The 17,838-nt window shown below is 42.1% G+C and overlaps 1 protein-coding gene across 21 annotated transcripts in view; it reads left to right on the forward strand.

The window, feature by feature from the left end:
• Positions 1–17,838, forward strand: part of CAMK2D (calcium/calmodulin dependent protein kinase II delta) — a 366,378-nt gene that overhangs the window by 75,848 nt on the left and 272,692 nt on the right. For 2 of the 21 annotated variants that reach the window (XM_073804930.1, XM_073804941.1), the window contains exon 1: positions 16,901–17,683. The exons of 7 other annotated variants lie outside the window; for them this stretch is intronic. In XM_073804930.1, coding sequence (XP_073661031.1) covers positions 17,619–17,683 — 65 coding nt within the window. In that variant the 5' untranslated portion in view covers positions 16,901–17,618. Of the gene's footprint in view, positions 1–3,671; positions 3,822–16,891; positions 17,684–17,838 lie in introns of those variants that run through there. 12 more of the 21 variants (XM_019927843.3, XM_073804943.1, XM_073804932.1 and 9 more) reach the window with 11 other exon arrangements.

The raw sequence follows: 17,838 nt of genomic DNA on the forward strand, positions 1-17,838 counted from the left end.
CATATTCCACTGTAAAGCCACCAGGTCAAGTTTTAGTATCCTTCACGTGTAGGGCTAGACATCTGTTTCTATTTTCTTAACTCCATCCCTCTGCCAAAATTAGATCTAAAAATGTCTAAAAGTAATTCTCTAGGGTTCTACTTATAATAAAAAGGAAGTAAGATTGCCATTGCCAGATAAAATGAAGGTTACCCAGGTCAATTTGTTTCAGATAAGCAATGAATGATTATTTAGTGTATACCCCATGCAATAATTTTTTTTTTTTTTTTTTTTTTTTGCGGTACGCGGGCCTCTCACTGTTGTGGCCTCTCCCGTTGCAGAGCACAGGCTCCGGACGCGCAGGCTCAGTGGCCATGGCTCACGGGCCCAGCCGCTCCGCGGCATGTGGGATCTTCCCGGACCAGGGCACGAACCTGTGTCCCCTGCATCGGCAGGCGGACTCTCAACTACTGCGCCACCAGGGAAGCCCCCATACAATAATTTTTAGTATATCTATGTCCCAAATATTACATGGGGCATACTTATTATTTATTATTCATTATTTATCTGAAATTCATACATGCGGCATACTTATTCATTATTTATTATTTATGTGAAATTAACATTTAACTGGTGCCCTGTATTTTTATTTGCTGAATCTGGCAACCATAAGAGGAAGACAAAATTTATTTTGGAGAAAATATACAAAACAAATACTTCAACAACCACACCTTATATTTTAATTGAAGAATCAATTGATCTCCAGTCCCCTAAAAATGCAAAGCCAACCCATAAAGAATTTTATGTATATGGAGAGAAGAAAAGAAGTAGCTCTTCCTCCAAATCTAGATAGTTTCTACTGCTCCTGGCATACTTTCCATTCTGATATACATCTCATAAGTAGTTGACTCTTAGGAAATCTCTAAGAGTTAGAGGGTAGTGGGCAGTCTGAGTTATAAAAATTTAGAGGTGTTGTGAATAAATGCCCTATCCACCAAAGACTAACAAATTCACAGTTTTAAAAACTATATCCTGGGCTTCCCTGGTGGCGTGGTGGTTGGGAGTCCGCCTGCCGGTGCGGGGGACACGGGTTCGTGCCCTGGTCCGGGAGGATCCCACGTGCCACGGAGCAGCTGGGCCCGTGAGCCATGGCCGCTGGGGCTGCGCGTCCGGAGCCTGTGCTCTGCAACGGGAGAGGCCACGGCGGTAAGAGGCCCGCATACCGCAAAAAAAAAAAAAAAAAATATATATATATATATATATATATATCTCCTTACCTTCTGAATCACAGCTAATTGAACCAGAATTGGGTACCACATTCAATCAAAATCTCTTTACTAGGGATTTGTAGTTTGAACCGTATTCATTTTCTTTGTGTGACTGGACCTGAAATATGTAAAACCACGGCATCTGATAGGGTCTCCACTTATATGCTGCCTTTTAGAAACTAGAAGTCACCCTTTCTAGGACAACTCAACCATGAGGGTTCACAGCTTGGTTAGCAGAGCTAGATTGTATTTTAGACTGTGTCGAAGGCTGGACGCCCTTGTGCAGTCAGCAACCTGTACAAACTTATGGGATTACCTTGCCACTTTATGCCATGCAAAGTAAAAACTACAGCACAGAAAGAGGTGTAAATGAAAGATGGAGTAAGAAAATACTGCTAGCTCTTTGATGTTTTTCCATTTCTAAATTCCAAACCTCTCTGAGACAAAAGATTATTTCTCTTGTGTTTTGTAAAATGTTCTTGAATTTTTATAATAAATTCTTCGATTTTGCTTAAGGTGATTCAAGCTCATTCTTGACACTTGAAAGCAGAAAATTGTAATTAGTTACATAAATATTGGTTTTAAAGTAATGTCTTAGGAATCACTGGCAGATTCTACAAAATTCTGGCAATAATCTATATTCAATTGACATTTGAATACACCAACATGCCTTCCTTTTATTTCTGGATTGATCTTGGCTTCAGAGGCTGATGAATTCTTCAGTGAACAAAAAGGATTGCCTTCAGTTGTATCCAGAATTAATTTAATTTGCATTCACTTCCTATGCATAATAAGCTCCTCAGGCTGGACTATAAACTGTGTTGTTTGACATAAAATGCCTTTTCCTTCACTGGAACAATTTGTAAATACAGAATTGGAGAGGTGGTAGAGAAGGAATCAAAAGTTATATAAAAACAGTGTAATGACGTGAAGGCAAAAAAAGAAACAGAGGAATAAATAAGAACAAGGATGGAACAACTTGGTACCTCTCTGGGAAGTAGCTTATAGCTCATCAGCTTTTTGTTTTGTTCTGTTCTGTTTTGTTTTGTTTTTATGAGGGTGGAGAAAAGCTCTGCTTTTTCATAAACTGTAGCATCTTGGGTCTTCACAGAGCCATTTTCATAGACATATTTACTTTCCTTCCAGGTGGCCAAATAGGGAGTTATTTTTTTGCTGTCTTTCTGTCATATTACATGAGAGGCAAACTCACTCTAGCACATGGTTCATTACAGACATCTTTTGTATAATCATGTGTTGGGTTAAATAAATACTTGGCCATTACAGAAATTACCATTTCTTCAATTTGAGCTAAGAAATTTAGGATAGGTTAAAGTCCCAATAACTATTTTCTTGTACTTCTACTTAATCTCATTGTATATCAATAAGAATCCTGAGATTAACTTCACTGGATTGACTTTAAAATTTTTTCTGATATATCGTCACATATGAACCAAAATTTTATTTTGTATTCAGTGATTATCTGATTTCTGCATCTTTGTAGTATCATATATTAAATTCTTAGAACAGGCTTTGGAATCCAGGAGATCTAGATCAAATGACAGCTCTATTTGCCTGCTAAGGTGTGACCTTATGAAAGCAAACATCCTGTTAATTGAATCTTGTTTGTCCAAAAGTACACTAGGTATAATAAGCCTTACTTTTTATGATCATTGAAAGGATTAAAAACAATATCTGTAAAGTGGTTAGCAAAGTGTTTGGCACATTGTAGATGCTAAATAAATGATAGTTATTATGGAAGGAATGCAGATGAGTCTGAAAACTTATTTTAGGTCTCATTTTTTAACATGTCCTCATTTTTAATATAGAATATGACTAATGGAAATCATAGAAGACTAGGGAAATGGGCTTGGAGGAGAAGCCTCAGTGGGTGAAACAGTCAGGAGACCATTGCACAAAGACAATAGACTCCCTCTATGATGATGGCATATAAGTGGGAAGGAATAAATCCTAACGGGTATTTTTAAAACAGATATTTTTAATGTAGAATCTACAGGATGTGATAATGTTGGAAATGGGGAATATAAAGAAAAAAATCAAACATTACTCCAAGGATTGATTTTGAATAAGTGGGGAAATGGTACCATTAACATAAATTAAGACTTTGGAAAGGATATACTTTGGCATCAAAGCATGAAGTGGGATATAAAACTGAGCATCTCTGAAGAGCTATGGGGCTGGGGACCATGATGTGGGAGTTACCCACATGAAGGCAAGAGACAAGGTCTTTGGCAGTGTTATACACTCCAAAGTAGTGGCAAAGGCCTTCGTTTAAACAAAAAGGAAGAAGAACAGGCAGAAAAATGAATAATGAGCAGTGAGAAAACCAGGAGAACTGGAACTGAATAAGTCAAAGAATGACAGTTTTAAGAAAAGCTACATGATTGGTTATGTATATTTCTACAGATTGCCATGAAGATGATGTTTGGGTCAAGTTGCCTGGATTTAGTCATTGGGAGTCCTTGGTTATTAGTAGGATCCTCAGAGCGGTAGAGGGACGGAAGCCAGATTGCGCAGACTTCAGCAGGTGGCAGTGTAGCTATTGATAGAACACACGTGAGTATTAATCCTTCCTTACATTTCAGGGGATCACTTGGAATCTGTCTTTGCTAGACTGTTGGAAGAGCCTGGATTGAAGTTCGGGAAGTAGACCTTGGGAATATGCTAAAAAATGAGATGGGCTGAACATTAAGGAAAAGTGTTTCCCTCTAGTCACTGGAATATCTAGTAAAGACTTAGGATTTTATCATTAACTTCTCCCCCTTAACATTTAGTCAGATTTGCAGATAGATCCTAACCTAGATTAGCCCTAAGATTAAATAAGAAACCTAAATTGAGGAGTAAGAGCCAGGGAGAAGCAAAAACTGAAGACGAGGCCTCCGAGAGAGGGGAAGGATGGGCTCAGCCAAAATTCTGTGGCTACATGAGCAGTATGTTTAGAAAATGAGGGCTTCCCTGGTGGCGCAGTGGTTGAGAGTCCGCCTGCCGATGCAGGGGACACAGGTTTGTGCCCTGTTCCGGGAAGATACCACATGCCGCGGAGCGGCTGGGCCCGTGAGCCATGGCCGCTGAGCCTGCGCGTCCGGAGCCTGCGCTCTGCAACGGGAGAGGCCACAACAGTGAGAGACCCGTGTACTGCAAAAGGAAAAAAAAAAAAAAGAAAATGAGTCACCTAGCTCTCTGGAAAAGCAGCTGTTGATTGGTTAATACTATTTGACACTTGGGGATTAGTGTGGTTAAATTAGTGAAGTAGGAAATTCAGCTGGTTTTCCCCTGAAGCCAAGTGACTTCTGTAGTCTTCTGTAGTTTTTTCATTCGCACTGTTCCTCCCCTTAAAGAGCAACCAGTCTTAAGGAGCTAAATATTTTCAGAGTTATCCATTTGAAAAATATAAAGTATATCTATGAGTGTCTAGCTGTGGTGTGTAAAACGAATAAACATATGGAAGATAACAGTGATTAAAAAATACAGGCCCTGGGGTTCAGCTTATCTGGGTTTGATTCCTTACCTTGTCACTCCCTTTGGACACACAGGTCCATTCTGTTTGCTTGTTTGTAAAATGAAAATAATAGAAAACTATCTCAGAGGGTTGTGAGTCATAGTAAGTACTCAATAAATGTTACCTATTAGTATCAGATACTCTGGAGAGTAACGCCAACTGGCCCTTGTTTCTAGTGAGAAATAAAGTTATTTAAACACTTAGTGCCCCAGTTTCTCATTCATAAGATGAAAAGTATCATGTATCTTACATGGTTACTGTGAAACTATGCCATGAAAAGAGTAGTTATTATATTCCTCCATACTATTTCCCCATCACCAAACAAGGAAACTTTAAGGAAGAAACCTCAGAGTTTATAAATTCTAAACTTTTTTGATTTTGAAGTACATATTCCAATTCCCCAATATATGCAAATTCAGAAGTTTTATTTCTTCATAGCATTCATTGTTTTTATTACACAAGTAGAATGTGTTCAGTGAGGAAAAATTTGAAAATACTGGGAAAAAATTCATTCATATTCTTACCCCTAAAGATAAAATGATAAGCACAGTTAAAATTTAGGAGGTTGTCCTTTGAGAATTTCATCTCTCTCTCTCTATCTACCTATCCATCCATCCAAACAACCACACATATCAAACTGGGATTAAACTAAATTTAACTAAACTGGGATTAAAGTAAACTCTTTAGTAACTTGAATTTTTAGTTAACATGGTGTGACATTTTTCAATGCCAGTACTTTGCTACAGTGTAATTTAATGCAATAATAGCTTCATATATTTCATTGTATGACTATGTGAGTGTTTGTGAAACTACTTCCTGTGTTTACCTTGTTGAGCTCCTCAAAATATCTTCAATCTTTTAATGAAGCACTCTTAACTCATTACAATAGGGAGAACACCACCTTGACGGGGTCTCGGCAGTGTTTCAGAAAGAGGTAGTCAGAGGTGAGATATTTATAGGATTTGGGGTCCGGCCTGAAGAATTTTAAGGAGTCTTTCAAGAAGGGAAATGGAGAACTGGGCAAAGTTTAAAATTGGTGGATACTGTGAAGTTAGTCTTGACAACTAAACTGATGAGCAAGTTATTTGGCCGGAGGAGCAGATTATTGTCTCTAACAGTTTGATCTGAAGAGATTTCCTGAAGCAAACAGTAAAGTTATTTACTGATTTATAGTACTATGTTACCTAGGCAGAGTTTTGCTAAAAACAAAAAATAAAATCTAAGTCATGTTGATATCAATAGTCTACATACAGTTTTATCTAATTCATATTAACACAGATGGTCTTTTATTATTTTAATATATGTATTTTAAATATTTATTTATTTCTATTTTCACCAACACCTCCGTCTAAATCCAAGCCATCACTTTCCTTTACCTTGCCTTTTAAGCTGATCTTTTTATATTGCTAACACTCATCTTCCACAAGGCAGCCAGAATGAACTTTATGACAAGAAAATCACATCCATTCTTAAACCCTTTCAGTTTTTCCATACTGCTCTTCATATAGTTTTTTGTTTGTTTGTTTGTTTTTGTGGTATGCGGGCCTCTCACTGTTGTGGCTTCTCCCGTTGCGGAGCACAGGCTCCGGACGCGGATGCGCAGGCTCAGCGGCCATGGCTCACGGGCCCAGCCGCTCCGCGGCATGTGGGATCTTCCCGGACCGGGGCACGAACACGTGTCCCCTGCATCGGCAGGCGGACTCTCAACCACTGCGCCATCAGGGAAACCCTTCATATAGTTTTAAGTTCCCCATGAGAGCCTCTCTGATCCACTCCTACAGCCTTATTCTATTCACGGCACCCTAATCCAGTGGACCTCTTTTGGTGCCTTGAATTTGCCGTGTTCCATCTACTAGAATGCTTTTCCCTGTACTTTCTTTTATCTAGTTAATTCCTACTCATCCTTCAGATCTCATTTTGCTCATCCTTCTCCTACCAAGACAAACATTATACATTCCCATAGCTCCCTATATTCTTCCTTCATATTATTTAATTTTTTTATGAATAATTGATTTAATGCCTATCTCCCCCACTCAAAAGTAAGCCCTATAAAATTAGGGACACTGTTTATTTTGTTCTACATTACATCCTCTGCATCCCTGGCCTAATACAGAAACACACGATTTATACAATAAATGTTGCAAAATCGATGGCATAATTTTTCACATTTAAGCTGCGGGAGTGTTTTGTTTTGTTTTCTATGTACTTTTGATAACTCACCCAGCTTAATTGCCTCCACCTTCAAAAACACCTTTTCACTCTTAATATGAGGGTACATCTTTTTTGTTAAATGAACCAAATAATTGTGAAAAGAAGTGTTGCTCGCAAATAAGCTACTAAATGAAGCTCTTTTTTTCTTCACAGATATAATAGAAAAGCATTAAAAATGGGAGGTTTCAGAGAGAAATGTTCTTTGCAGGGGTATTGCTATAGCTTCCAGAAATTCTAAAAATCTGCCCTATTGAAGGGAAACTGTATTTGTTTGTGTGTGTGTGTGTGTGTGTGTGTGTGTGTGTAGTAGGAAGTGAGAATGGTGAACTGGTTCTTTTATTTAATTTTTTACCTTGAACAATATAGCTACGTGTTCTGACTGGAGTTGGACCATTCTAAAACAGCTAACTCTCAATTACCACACTAATGGAAATGGGCATGATGTAGAAAAACAAAATATGGTCATAACCCAAATCACTTACTTCCATTCATTCATTCATTGTAATTTTATTCATAAGCTTTGAGTTATAGTAATACTTTATATTTGTGCAGTACTTTAGATTTTAAGAGTTTTTTTACATACTTTGTTTTAGATAGGGTAGACTAACCTACAGAAAAAGACAGGATCCTCAAAACTCATTTCCCTTAAGAACAGGAAGTTTATTTCTTTGGTCAAGAGCAGGGTTCTGGGTTAGCAGCAGCTCAGCTCTTATGAAGGCTTTCAGGGACCCAGGCTGACACTGGCTCTGCCATCTTCAACAAGATACTTACAGGACTGCCCTAGGAATTACTGTCGCAGTCATTTAGGAAACATGAAAAACATTAAAGAGCATGCGCAGGTCTGGAACCTCGAGTGGTACACATCACTTCTGCTCACATGTCTTTGCCAAGAACGTAATCTGGAGGCAGGGAACTCTGATAAATGTACTCTGCCTATGTGTACAGCTCCACCCCTATTTCTGTAGAAGAAGTATAGTACAGATTTTGGTGGGTAGGTTTAGTCACATGGATTATCTCATTGGGCAAATAGATTTTTAAAACCTCTTCTCTTTCTGCTTCTTGAAAGAATAGGGACTTCCCTGGTGTCACAACGGTTAAGAATCTGCCTGTTAATGCAGGGGACACGGGTTCGAGCCCTGGTGCGGGAGGATCCCACATATCGCAGAACAACTGAGCCCGTGCACCACAACTACTGAGCCTGCGCTCTAGAGACCACGAGCCACAACTACTGAAGCCCGCGTGCTTAGAGCCCGTGCTCCACAACAAGAGAAGTCACTGCAATGAGAAGCCTGCGCACCGCAACGAAGAGTAGCCCCCGCTCGCCACAACTAGAGAAAAGCCTGAGCAGCAACGAAGAACCAACACAGCCAAAAATAAATTTAAAAAAAAAGAGAGAGAATAAATGAGCATGGTAACCAACTTCTGCAAAGCAAATAAGCAGAGAGATAAGAAATATCAGAGGCCTTGATGATTTAGGAAATGAATAAGTAGTATCTGAATAATAAATTATAATAAATAATAATAAGTTAACCGGACCTGTCATGCAAATAGGACAGAAGTTACTATAATTATACAGGATTGGTGATAATAAACTGAGTAAGAAAGTACATTTCAAAATCTATTCTGAGTCCAGTTTGCCTTGTCTATCTGACACATAGCATATAGGAAATCCTTAGCATTGGCCCCTACATGATGAAGACAGAAATTTCAACTTTTGGCAAAGGTAATTTATTGATGTTTAAACCATTGATTTTTTGGAAAAAGTTAAGTTTTGAAAATGAAGAGTGTTGGAGTAGACGCTGCCTTCCTCTGAAGTTACATGAATCAAGAGAAGAGTGTCGACTTAAAAAAACCCACCCAACATAAGAGTTGTGAGTTTAAGTTTTATTCAGGGTCTTACCACAGACTGTAGCCCAGGAGGTAGCTCTGAGGAACCACTCCAAAGAAGTAGGGGAGGAACTAGTATATATGTCATTTTTTTGGCTATGAAATACATGTAATTGAGCATGTATCTTGGTAAAAGATTACTGCTAACCACAAAACAGATATGTCAAGTTAATGATTTTAGTACTTTTCTATGTATGAGAAGATGCAACAAGGGAGAAGCATTTTCTGGACCGCAGTAGACTAGTAAGACAGATGATCCAGAGAGTTTTTAGGTTTTTAACAGGGCCTAATGCAGACATAGCACATGAATGGCCTACCAACGAAATCCTTGCCTGATCTAGGAATGAGCCTTCCTAGAGCCATTGGACAAATCAGTCACTAAATACCTCCCAAACCTTGGTTGACTTTATGACCAAAAGGAGGCAAAGGGGATTGTGAACAAAAAAAGAACAAAGAGCCTTGCTCATCAATCACTTACGCAAGGCTTAAATCCCCACCCACTGCAGTGGCCCACTGACAACGCCCCCTGAAAGGAATTCAGGATGAAAAACAGAATGAGGTGCTCTGTGCTTTAGATAAACAGGCCACTAGATAGTTAGATGCTTATCAGGAAGCATTTCAATGACGTCAGATTAATGCAGTTAGGAGATTGTTTCAGCAAACTGGTTAAGAGATGATGATGGTTTGGTCTAGAATGCCAGGGATGAGAAATGAAGTGAAGTGGATAGATAATTCTAGAAATGTTTAGGAATCATGGAGTAGCATGGGGACAAGATAGATGAGTCCATGAAACTAACCAGGTCCAAACCAGGAAATGCGTGGTAGGGTATATGAAAGATTTAGGGCTTTTTTTTTTAAGGATATGTGATGAACTAATAATGGTATCTACACTGAGGAGAGACACATTAGATTTCTTTAGTGTAAGTTCATTAAAGAAGAGTGACTTAATGCCTTAATATAAGTGAGAAAAGCTGATGGCTTAAAAGAAGGCATTTGCAGTGGGTATGGCTTGAGGTGTGTGGACTTGTCATTGGCTGTGGGAGGGAAGGGAGAGGGACCGTTACAGGTGACCCTCAAGTCTTGCTGAGATATGGAGGAGGTGCAGATAGAGAGGGAAGCTGGGAGATAAATTATTTTTAATGTGTTGAATCAGAGGTAGATTCTCTGGGAGGAAACTTCCAATAGGGAGCTGGCAACACAAGTCTGAAGCTTGTGGAGAAATGGGAGTTGGAGGTAAAGATTTCAGTCATTAGCATTTTTGATATCTAGCTGACTTGGTTTTTCCCCTTCTTCATTCTCTATGTGCCTGAAAGTAAGGAGGGCCTTACTTGACCCTTTGAGAGTTTATGTCCCTTCTTTTCCCCCTCCCCCATAGCTGGTGGTCAATGACTGCTTGGTGAAGGAATGGGGAAGTCCTTGCCTGAAGGGGAAAAAATCTGGGTGTAATTTACACTCCTGAGCAGCTGGTGGATCAGGCTGTGGTTGGGACTTTGCCTGAAGGCACATGCTGGGTTTTTTGTTTGAGTTTATTTTGTTTTTCCCCTGCTTCTCCACTTGCTTACCCTTCTCTCTGAGAGCACTGCCCCAATGACTCTCTGATCTTGCCTAAGGATCTACACCTGGAGAGGCGAATTTAAGACAGAAAATAATCAAGATAATGAGAGTTACTAAGGTGGCCCCGGAAAGGTGTGTAAAATAAGAAAAAGAGTCGCCTAAGACAGAATCCTGAGAGCAACTATTTACCACAAGGGTGGAGAAAAAGAGCCATCAGGAATGAGCCTGAAGAAAAGAGGAGACAGAAATGTGGGCTGGCAGGTGAGGTGCTGTGAGTAGAGAATGCGGCATCAGACAAGGAAACCAACAGAGAGATTCAGGTCAACAGTATGAAACGATACAGAGAGGTCAAGTTATGTAAGGAGTGAAAAGGATCCATTAAATATAGCAACAAAGGGGACTCATTACACCCTTTAAAGATTGGGCATTTTTGATATTTTGGAAGACAAAAGACTAATGATAACATATATTCTTTTTTTTTTTTTTTAATAAAAGGTATTTTTGAGCACCTGTTAGGGCACAAGCCCTGTGCTAGTGCTGTGGTGATGGACTGAATGGCAGTTCCTTGCCATGCAGGGGCCAATAGCCTAATTACAGGAGTGATAAGTGTTGCAACAGTAGTAAGTGAAAGTCATAACCCGTGCACAGAGTGACGCCGAAAGCTCGGCCTCTGTACCCTGGTGCCGAATCAAATCTCAGAGACAGGGTTTTGGGTGAAGTAGAAAAGAATAGCTTTATTGCTTTGCCAGGCAAAGGAGGACACAGTGGCTCCTGCCCCAAAAAACTGTGTCCCTGGGAGGGGACCTGGGAGGATTTGATGGGGGAGTTTTATAGCAACAGTTCAAGGGTGGGGTTGCTGGTAAGATTAGGATGTGTGTAGGGCCTGCACTCCTCTAATCTGGTCTCAGGTGATATATATATTTTTAAAATTAATTTATTGGCTGCATTGGGTCTTCATTGCTGTGCCTGGGCTTTCTCCAGTTGTGGGAAGCGGGGGCTTCTCTTGTTGCGGAGCTCTAGGCGCACAGGCTCTAGGCGCACAGGCTTCAGTAGTTGTGGCACATGGGCTCAGTAATTGTGGAACGTGGGCTCAGTAGTTGTGGCGCACATGCTTAGTTGCTCCACGGCATGCGGGATCTTCCCCCAGGCATGTAGGATCTTCCCAGATCACGGCTTGAGCCCATGTCCCCTGCATTGGCAGGCAGATTATTAACCACCCCGTCACCAGGGAAGTCCTTGTCTCAGGTGTTCTTGATGAGTTTCTCTGGTTCCTTTAATGTTGCCTCAGGTGATTTTTGGGCTGCTCCTCCCTTGATTAGCAACTGTTAGAATCTGCCCTTTGGAACTCCCTACAAACAAGAAAATGGGGGACAGAAAGCCTTCTGTGCCCAGGAGCCCCACAGGGTCCTGCTGGGTTTCGAGAGGAATACTCAGCATCTGCTAATTTGTTTTCTTTGTTAATGACTCCACAATCTTTTACACAGTTGCTTCAATTTGTACATCATATTCAATATAATTTCCTGCTACAATTCCTTTAGCAGTGGTAGGTATGTATGTATGTTCATGGAGGATAGTATGCTAACCCGTATACTTGAAAGTAATGGGAAAAGAGCTACTTTTTGATTGGGTGGATATCGTTTATTTTCTTGTTTATTTGCACATTTCTTATTTTGAGTAAAAAAAAATTCAGCATCTGATGAAGCAAAGAAAACCTTTTCTATTACTACCTTTTGTTTTATGAATAATTTCTTTTTTTAATAAATTTTTAAATCATTGTGTTCTGAATTCACAGCATTTTAAAATTTATTTATTTTTTATTTTATTTATTTTTGGCTGTGTTGGGTCTTTGTCGCTGCGCATGGGCTTTCTCTAGTTGTGGCAAGCAGGGGCTACTCTTCCTTGCGGTGCGCAGGCTTCTCATTGTGGTGGCTTCTCGTTGCGGAGCACGGGCTCTAGGCGTGTGGGCTTCAGTAGTTGTGGCTCGTGGGCTCTACAGCACAGCCTCAGTAGTTGTAGCGCACAGGCTTAGCTGCTCCGTGGCATGTGGGATCTTCCCAGACCTGGGCTCAAACCCGTGTCGCCTGCATTGGCAGGTGGATTCTTAACCACTGTGCCACCAGGGAAGTCCCAACAGTTAATTTCTTCATCTGTAAATTTATCTTGCACAAATGGATGGTGTGGCACATCCATTATCCACTTACTTGTAGACTGTATTTGTGTCGGGCTCTATGTGGTTAGGTTACTGTACCTTAGGAAGACTAACTGAAAAAAGCAACAGCAAGTTGCTTTGTTCTCCTTGCCTCTAAAACTGCAGTGAAGAGTGGCTTACAATACAGACCCTGCTAAAATTCTCACAGAAATATACATACTACGGATGGATTCGGCCTTTGGGGGTGCTATGGAGATAGTCATCTCTTCCTTGTTTCTTGTATGTAACTTTGTAGCAAGGGAAATGAGTGACTGTGAATAGCTGTTTTGTTTAAGTATTAGAAATTTATCCCTTCCTAGTGGGACTACTGAAGTCTTGCAATTTTTATCTACAAGAGTTCTTTTATTCTCATGTTGTATTTGTATGTAGTGATCATTTTCAGTGTCTTCTGTCTCTTTGCTGTTTGTCAGTGAATGCTATCACAAAAAAGGGATGGGATACATTTAAAGCAAGATTTCTTCCTTGTCTTGGCATTGACATGATTTCACCTGATTGAAGTCCAGTAGTCTAGGTAGTGAAAGGGCTCTGCTTACAACTACATTTCAAACCAACAGTCGTCCAACCCTAACCACCCCCCCCAACCCGACCCCTTCCCCTTTGTTTGCTGTTACTGCCTTTCCCGTATTAAAGGGTAAATTTTTAAAGTTGATAAAATTATGAATACTTTGCTTCCGCCTTAGCAAAGTAGAAAGTTAGAAGCTAGAAGCAATACACTGAGTGATCTCAATTTTTGTGTGATTAACTAAATCAATTGAGAAACCAAATATGCTACTGTTTAGAAATTTTTTTTTTCATTTTACACATGAAAAATTCATTTTAGGGCTTCCCTGGTGGCGCAGTGGTTGAGAGTCCGCCTGCCGATGCAGGGGACACGGCTTCGTGCCCCGGTCCGGGAAGATCCCACATGCCGCGGAGCAGCTGGGCCCGTGAGCCATGGCCGCTGAGCCTGCGCGTCCGGAGCCTGTGCTCCGCAACGGGAGAGGCCGCAACAGTGAGAGGCCTGCGCACCGTAAAAAAAAAAAAAATTCACTTTAAGCCACACTTTTCATTTCCTTACATTGACTTGTGTCTTCACAATGAGCTCTAGTTATTTAAAACCTTTGGCACTGCCTTTTATTTCAGTGTAAAATTTAGTAAGGCCAATATATCTAAAAAACAAATTCCTTCTTCCTTTATGGATTCCAATGACAAGAAAATTAGTACTAGATCCTTTTTTCTTGATGTCAATTATTTGTGTATTTAAAAAATCCATTTCTGTGCATAAACACTTTTAATCATGGGATACTGTGAGCATCTTGATTGAAAATGATCACCCTTATAGTAAGATGTCTTAATGGTATGTTAATTATCAACTACCAATTTTAATAAGAAAATTGTGATTAATCTAAACCCCCAAATAATTAATTTACCCATTAACAAAATTCATCGGGCAGCTATTATGTGCCAGACATTATTCTAGTTGCTAGAAATAGAGCAGTGAACAACATACGATAATTCATGCCCTTGGGGAGCCTGTGTTCTAGTTGGGAAGTATAAACAATTAACAAGAAAAAAATGTATAGTACACTATATGGTAATAGGTATTGAGGGGAAAAATAAAGCAGGGAATGGGACTAGAAATCATGTCTGAGAGAGGTGCAGTCATTGATAGAGTGGGCAGGGAAGACCACCACAGTAAGGTAATATTTGAGAAAATATTGGAGGGAGGTGAAGAAATGAGATAGGATGATAACTAAGAGATGAACATTCTGGGAGGCAGAGAACAGCAAATGCAAAGTCCCTAAGAAGCATGCTCCAGGAACAAGAGGCCAGTGTGGCCAGAGGAGGGTGAGCCAGGGCACAAATTGAGGTAAGAAGGCTAATGGAGTAGGGGGTAGAGATTCTCTAGGGCCTTATAAGCCATCTTTAATATTTTGTTTTTAGTCCAATTGAGATGGGGTGAAGCCTTCATAAGGTTTTGAGCATAAGCATGGTTTGTTCTGACTGAGGTTTTAAGGGGATCATTCTGGCTGTTTGGGCTGAGGCTTGAATGAAAGGAGGCAGGGCAGAAGCAGGAGACCAGGAAGGAGGCAAGAGATGATAATATGGAATTTCAGTGTAACTTTCAAAGGATTACTGTCTTAAGGAGTTCAAACATCAGAAATAACTGTCAGTTTTTCTTAAATAAGAGAAATATTTTAATTAGTACAAAATATAGATCAGGGAATGGTGCAATTATAGATTAAGCAGTGTTTGCTTAAAAAGTACACATTTATTGTCTAACACATTTATTGTCTAATAATAGGTCAGTATTAAAACTCAGTTGTTTCCTTTATTGTATCACACAATCATCATAACCATTTACAATTATGGGTAGTTTAAATAACAAATAAATACAGTAATTATGCAGGCCTCGTTACTTGAATATTTAAAAAACAATTTTCTTCCCCAGAGTTGTAAAATTCTATATTATCTGTTTTAAGTTTACTTCTGTTTCATTTTTAGATTCACATAACAATATTAAATTATTACATTATAACTTGGAACCATGTTGCTAAATATTTAAGATATATATTAAAAATCTTTAGCCGAGACTAAATTATTGTTTTTTCAACTTTCTAGCCCAATTATTAATATTTAGACACCTTGTTTCTTTTCTTCATATAGTTTTTGGTATCTTTTCTTGTACACTACATTTTACACAATATTTGCTTTTTATGGTTAGGAATCAAAATATGTACAAAGTCCAATTTTGTTACAAGCGTTAAAAATTGTGATCACTTTGAGAACGTTGGTAAAAACATCAGTTATTGGCAGAATAGCATTCCCCAGATCAGGAAATAAGGGAATTAGGATTATGTGTGACGGTGGGCAAATTCACTAATTAACAGCAGCCTTTGAGAGCAAGAAATAACTCCTTCCAATCTTAGATTCTCTGGACCTCCTATTTACCTTTCATCTTCCAGCTGTGGAAATTTGAATCCCTGATGTAATGCTAACGATGCAAATTAGCAATAGAATTGCAGGTTTTTAAAGTCCCCATACTGTAAAACAAAAGGCAGTAATTTGAAAAAGACCATTCACAACTCTTTCGGTTTTGGTCTGCTTCTAAGTTTGCAATTGCATAGTTTATTAAAGACAGAGGACTGGAAGGAAGGCCCACGGGTTGTTTTAGCAGTCAGCAATTCTCCTATTTTAAATGTAATGGATAGTTTTTTTCCTCGTATTTACTGTAAACAATGACAGATATGCTAATAAATAGCACGTGTTCTTGAACTTATAAAGTGATTTTTCAGATAGCCATTTACGGAGTATACTCAGGTGCCACAGTCCCACCAGATCTTTGAGCATACAAGCAAAGCACGCACGACCTCGCCTTTTCCTTTTTCCTTTTGCAAAGCGAAAGGCACTAGACCTGTTCACGTGATGCGAGTGACGTCAGACCCTACCAGGTCGCGTGACCGACACCCAACCTTCCCACTACCCCGCCCCCGCCGCCAAGCAGGAAATCTCGCGAGAAACCGTCTTACTATCAGAACTCACTGAGGTTACAGGGGAGTTTACTCTGTAGGGAAGGTGTGGCCCCGTGGCGGAGTTTTTGCTTTCATTCTGTTAACATTCAAGGCCGAAGCAAAGGCCTTTGGGGATTGCCAGAGTCTGAGCAACCCAACCTAGAAAACGGCGGGGGGTTGTGGAGAGTGAGGTGGCAGTCATATCAGAAGTGAAACGTGGCACGGCGGGCGTCGCCCCTCGCCGAAGAGGCTGCGGGAGAGGGAGGAACCCCGTGCCGGGCTCCTAGAAGCAGGCGGCGTGGCTTCTGCTGGGTGGGCCCGAGCATCACCGGGAGGTGTGGGAGGCTGGGACCCTTCTCTGGAAACAGTCGACTACCCACATCCGGCCCCCGCTGTGTCAACACGGAGCCGCGCCCAGATGAAGCGCCTGCACCCCTCGCCCTTCTACCTAAGGCACCGCGGCTTGCGCGCCGGCGGGGGTTGGTCCCTAGAGCCCGGCGCCCACAACCCGGCTGGGGGCCTCTGCGACCCCCGGCAGCAGCCCTCGGCAGTCCACGAGTTACCCCACATATTCCCGCTAACTCAGCCCCACATTTAGGCAGGAGCCTAATTGCGGGTTTAACTAATTTTGACGTCTCGCCTCATTCACCTAAACCCTCTCCCGGCTTCTCCCCCGCACATCCTCCACCCACCTGGTCTCTCCCTGGACAGCTCTGCGCGTGTGTGAGGCTCGGGGAGGGAGGAAAGGAGGGTGGTAAAGGGACAGTGTTAGAGTCGCTAGCAGGAGGTGTGGGACCAGCAAGAGGAGGCTTCGTGAGGGAGGGGGTGCTGCCAGGCTCCGGGGAGGAGGTGGAGGCCTGGGGACAGCAGACGAGGCTTCGCCCGAGCCCAGCGCTTTTTCTTCCGCCGCGCAGTCTCGGAGCGGCGTGGGCTCGTGGGGAGCGCGAGGCGGCCGAGGTGCCCGCGGTTGGGAGGCCGGCCCTGGCGCACCCCGCGCCCGCGCCTGCTGACAGCTGCAGCTGGGCTCGAGCTGTCCGCTCCCGGCTCCGCGGCCTCCGCCCCCTCGGGCTCCCTCCCCTCCGCCTCTACCCCTCCTGCTCCGGTGCGGATCATTTCGCAACTGCTCGCCTCTCGCCCCGTGCCCGGCTGTTTTTCCATTTCCCAGTCCCTCTTCTTGAGTACTTTGCCCCTGCATTTGAGGAGAGGGGCTGGAAAGGGGGCGGGTGGAACGACCGGAGGAGAAGAAGGAAGCGAGGCCCGGAGGAGGAGGAGAAGGAGGAGGATCGGCGGACCGTAGGGAGGAGACCCCACGCCACCCTTTCTGGTCATCTCCCCTCCCGCCCCGCCCCTGCGCATACTCCCTCGCCGGCGAGCTACTTTCGGACGAGGAAAGTGAGGGCGGCCCTGGGTGACAGCGCCGCGGGACTAGTCCTGGGGAAGCCGCGCGTCTGCTCGCGTCTTGTCCGCCGCGCTCCCAGCCAGGGGTACAGCCCGGACCCAGGATGGCTTCGACTACAACCTGTACCAGGTTCACGGACGAGTATCAGCTTTTCGAGGAGCTCGGAAAGTAAGCGCCTTTGCCGGGCACCCTCACGTCCCCTTTCCAGCAGAGGGCGGGTCGCGTTACCCCCGACCCACCGGCCTCCCGCGTGGGGCGAGGGAATTTGGGAGACGGGAGGAGAGGGAGGAGGGCCCCTGGTGTGTCAGCTCGGAGGAAGGTGC

Source organism: Tursiops truncatus, chromosome 5 (assembly GCF_011762595.2).
Source record: "Tursiops truncatus isolate mTurTru1 chromosome 5, mTurTru1.mat.Y, whole genome shotgun sequence".
NCBI lineage: Eukaryota > Metazoa > Chordata > Mammalia > Artiodactyla > Delphinidae > Tursiops > Tursiops truncatus.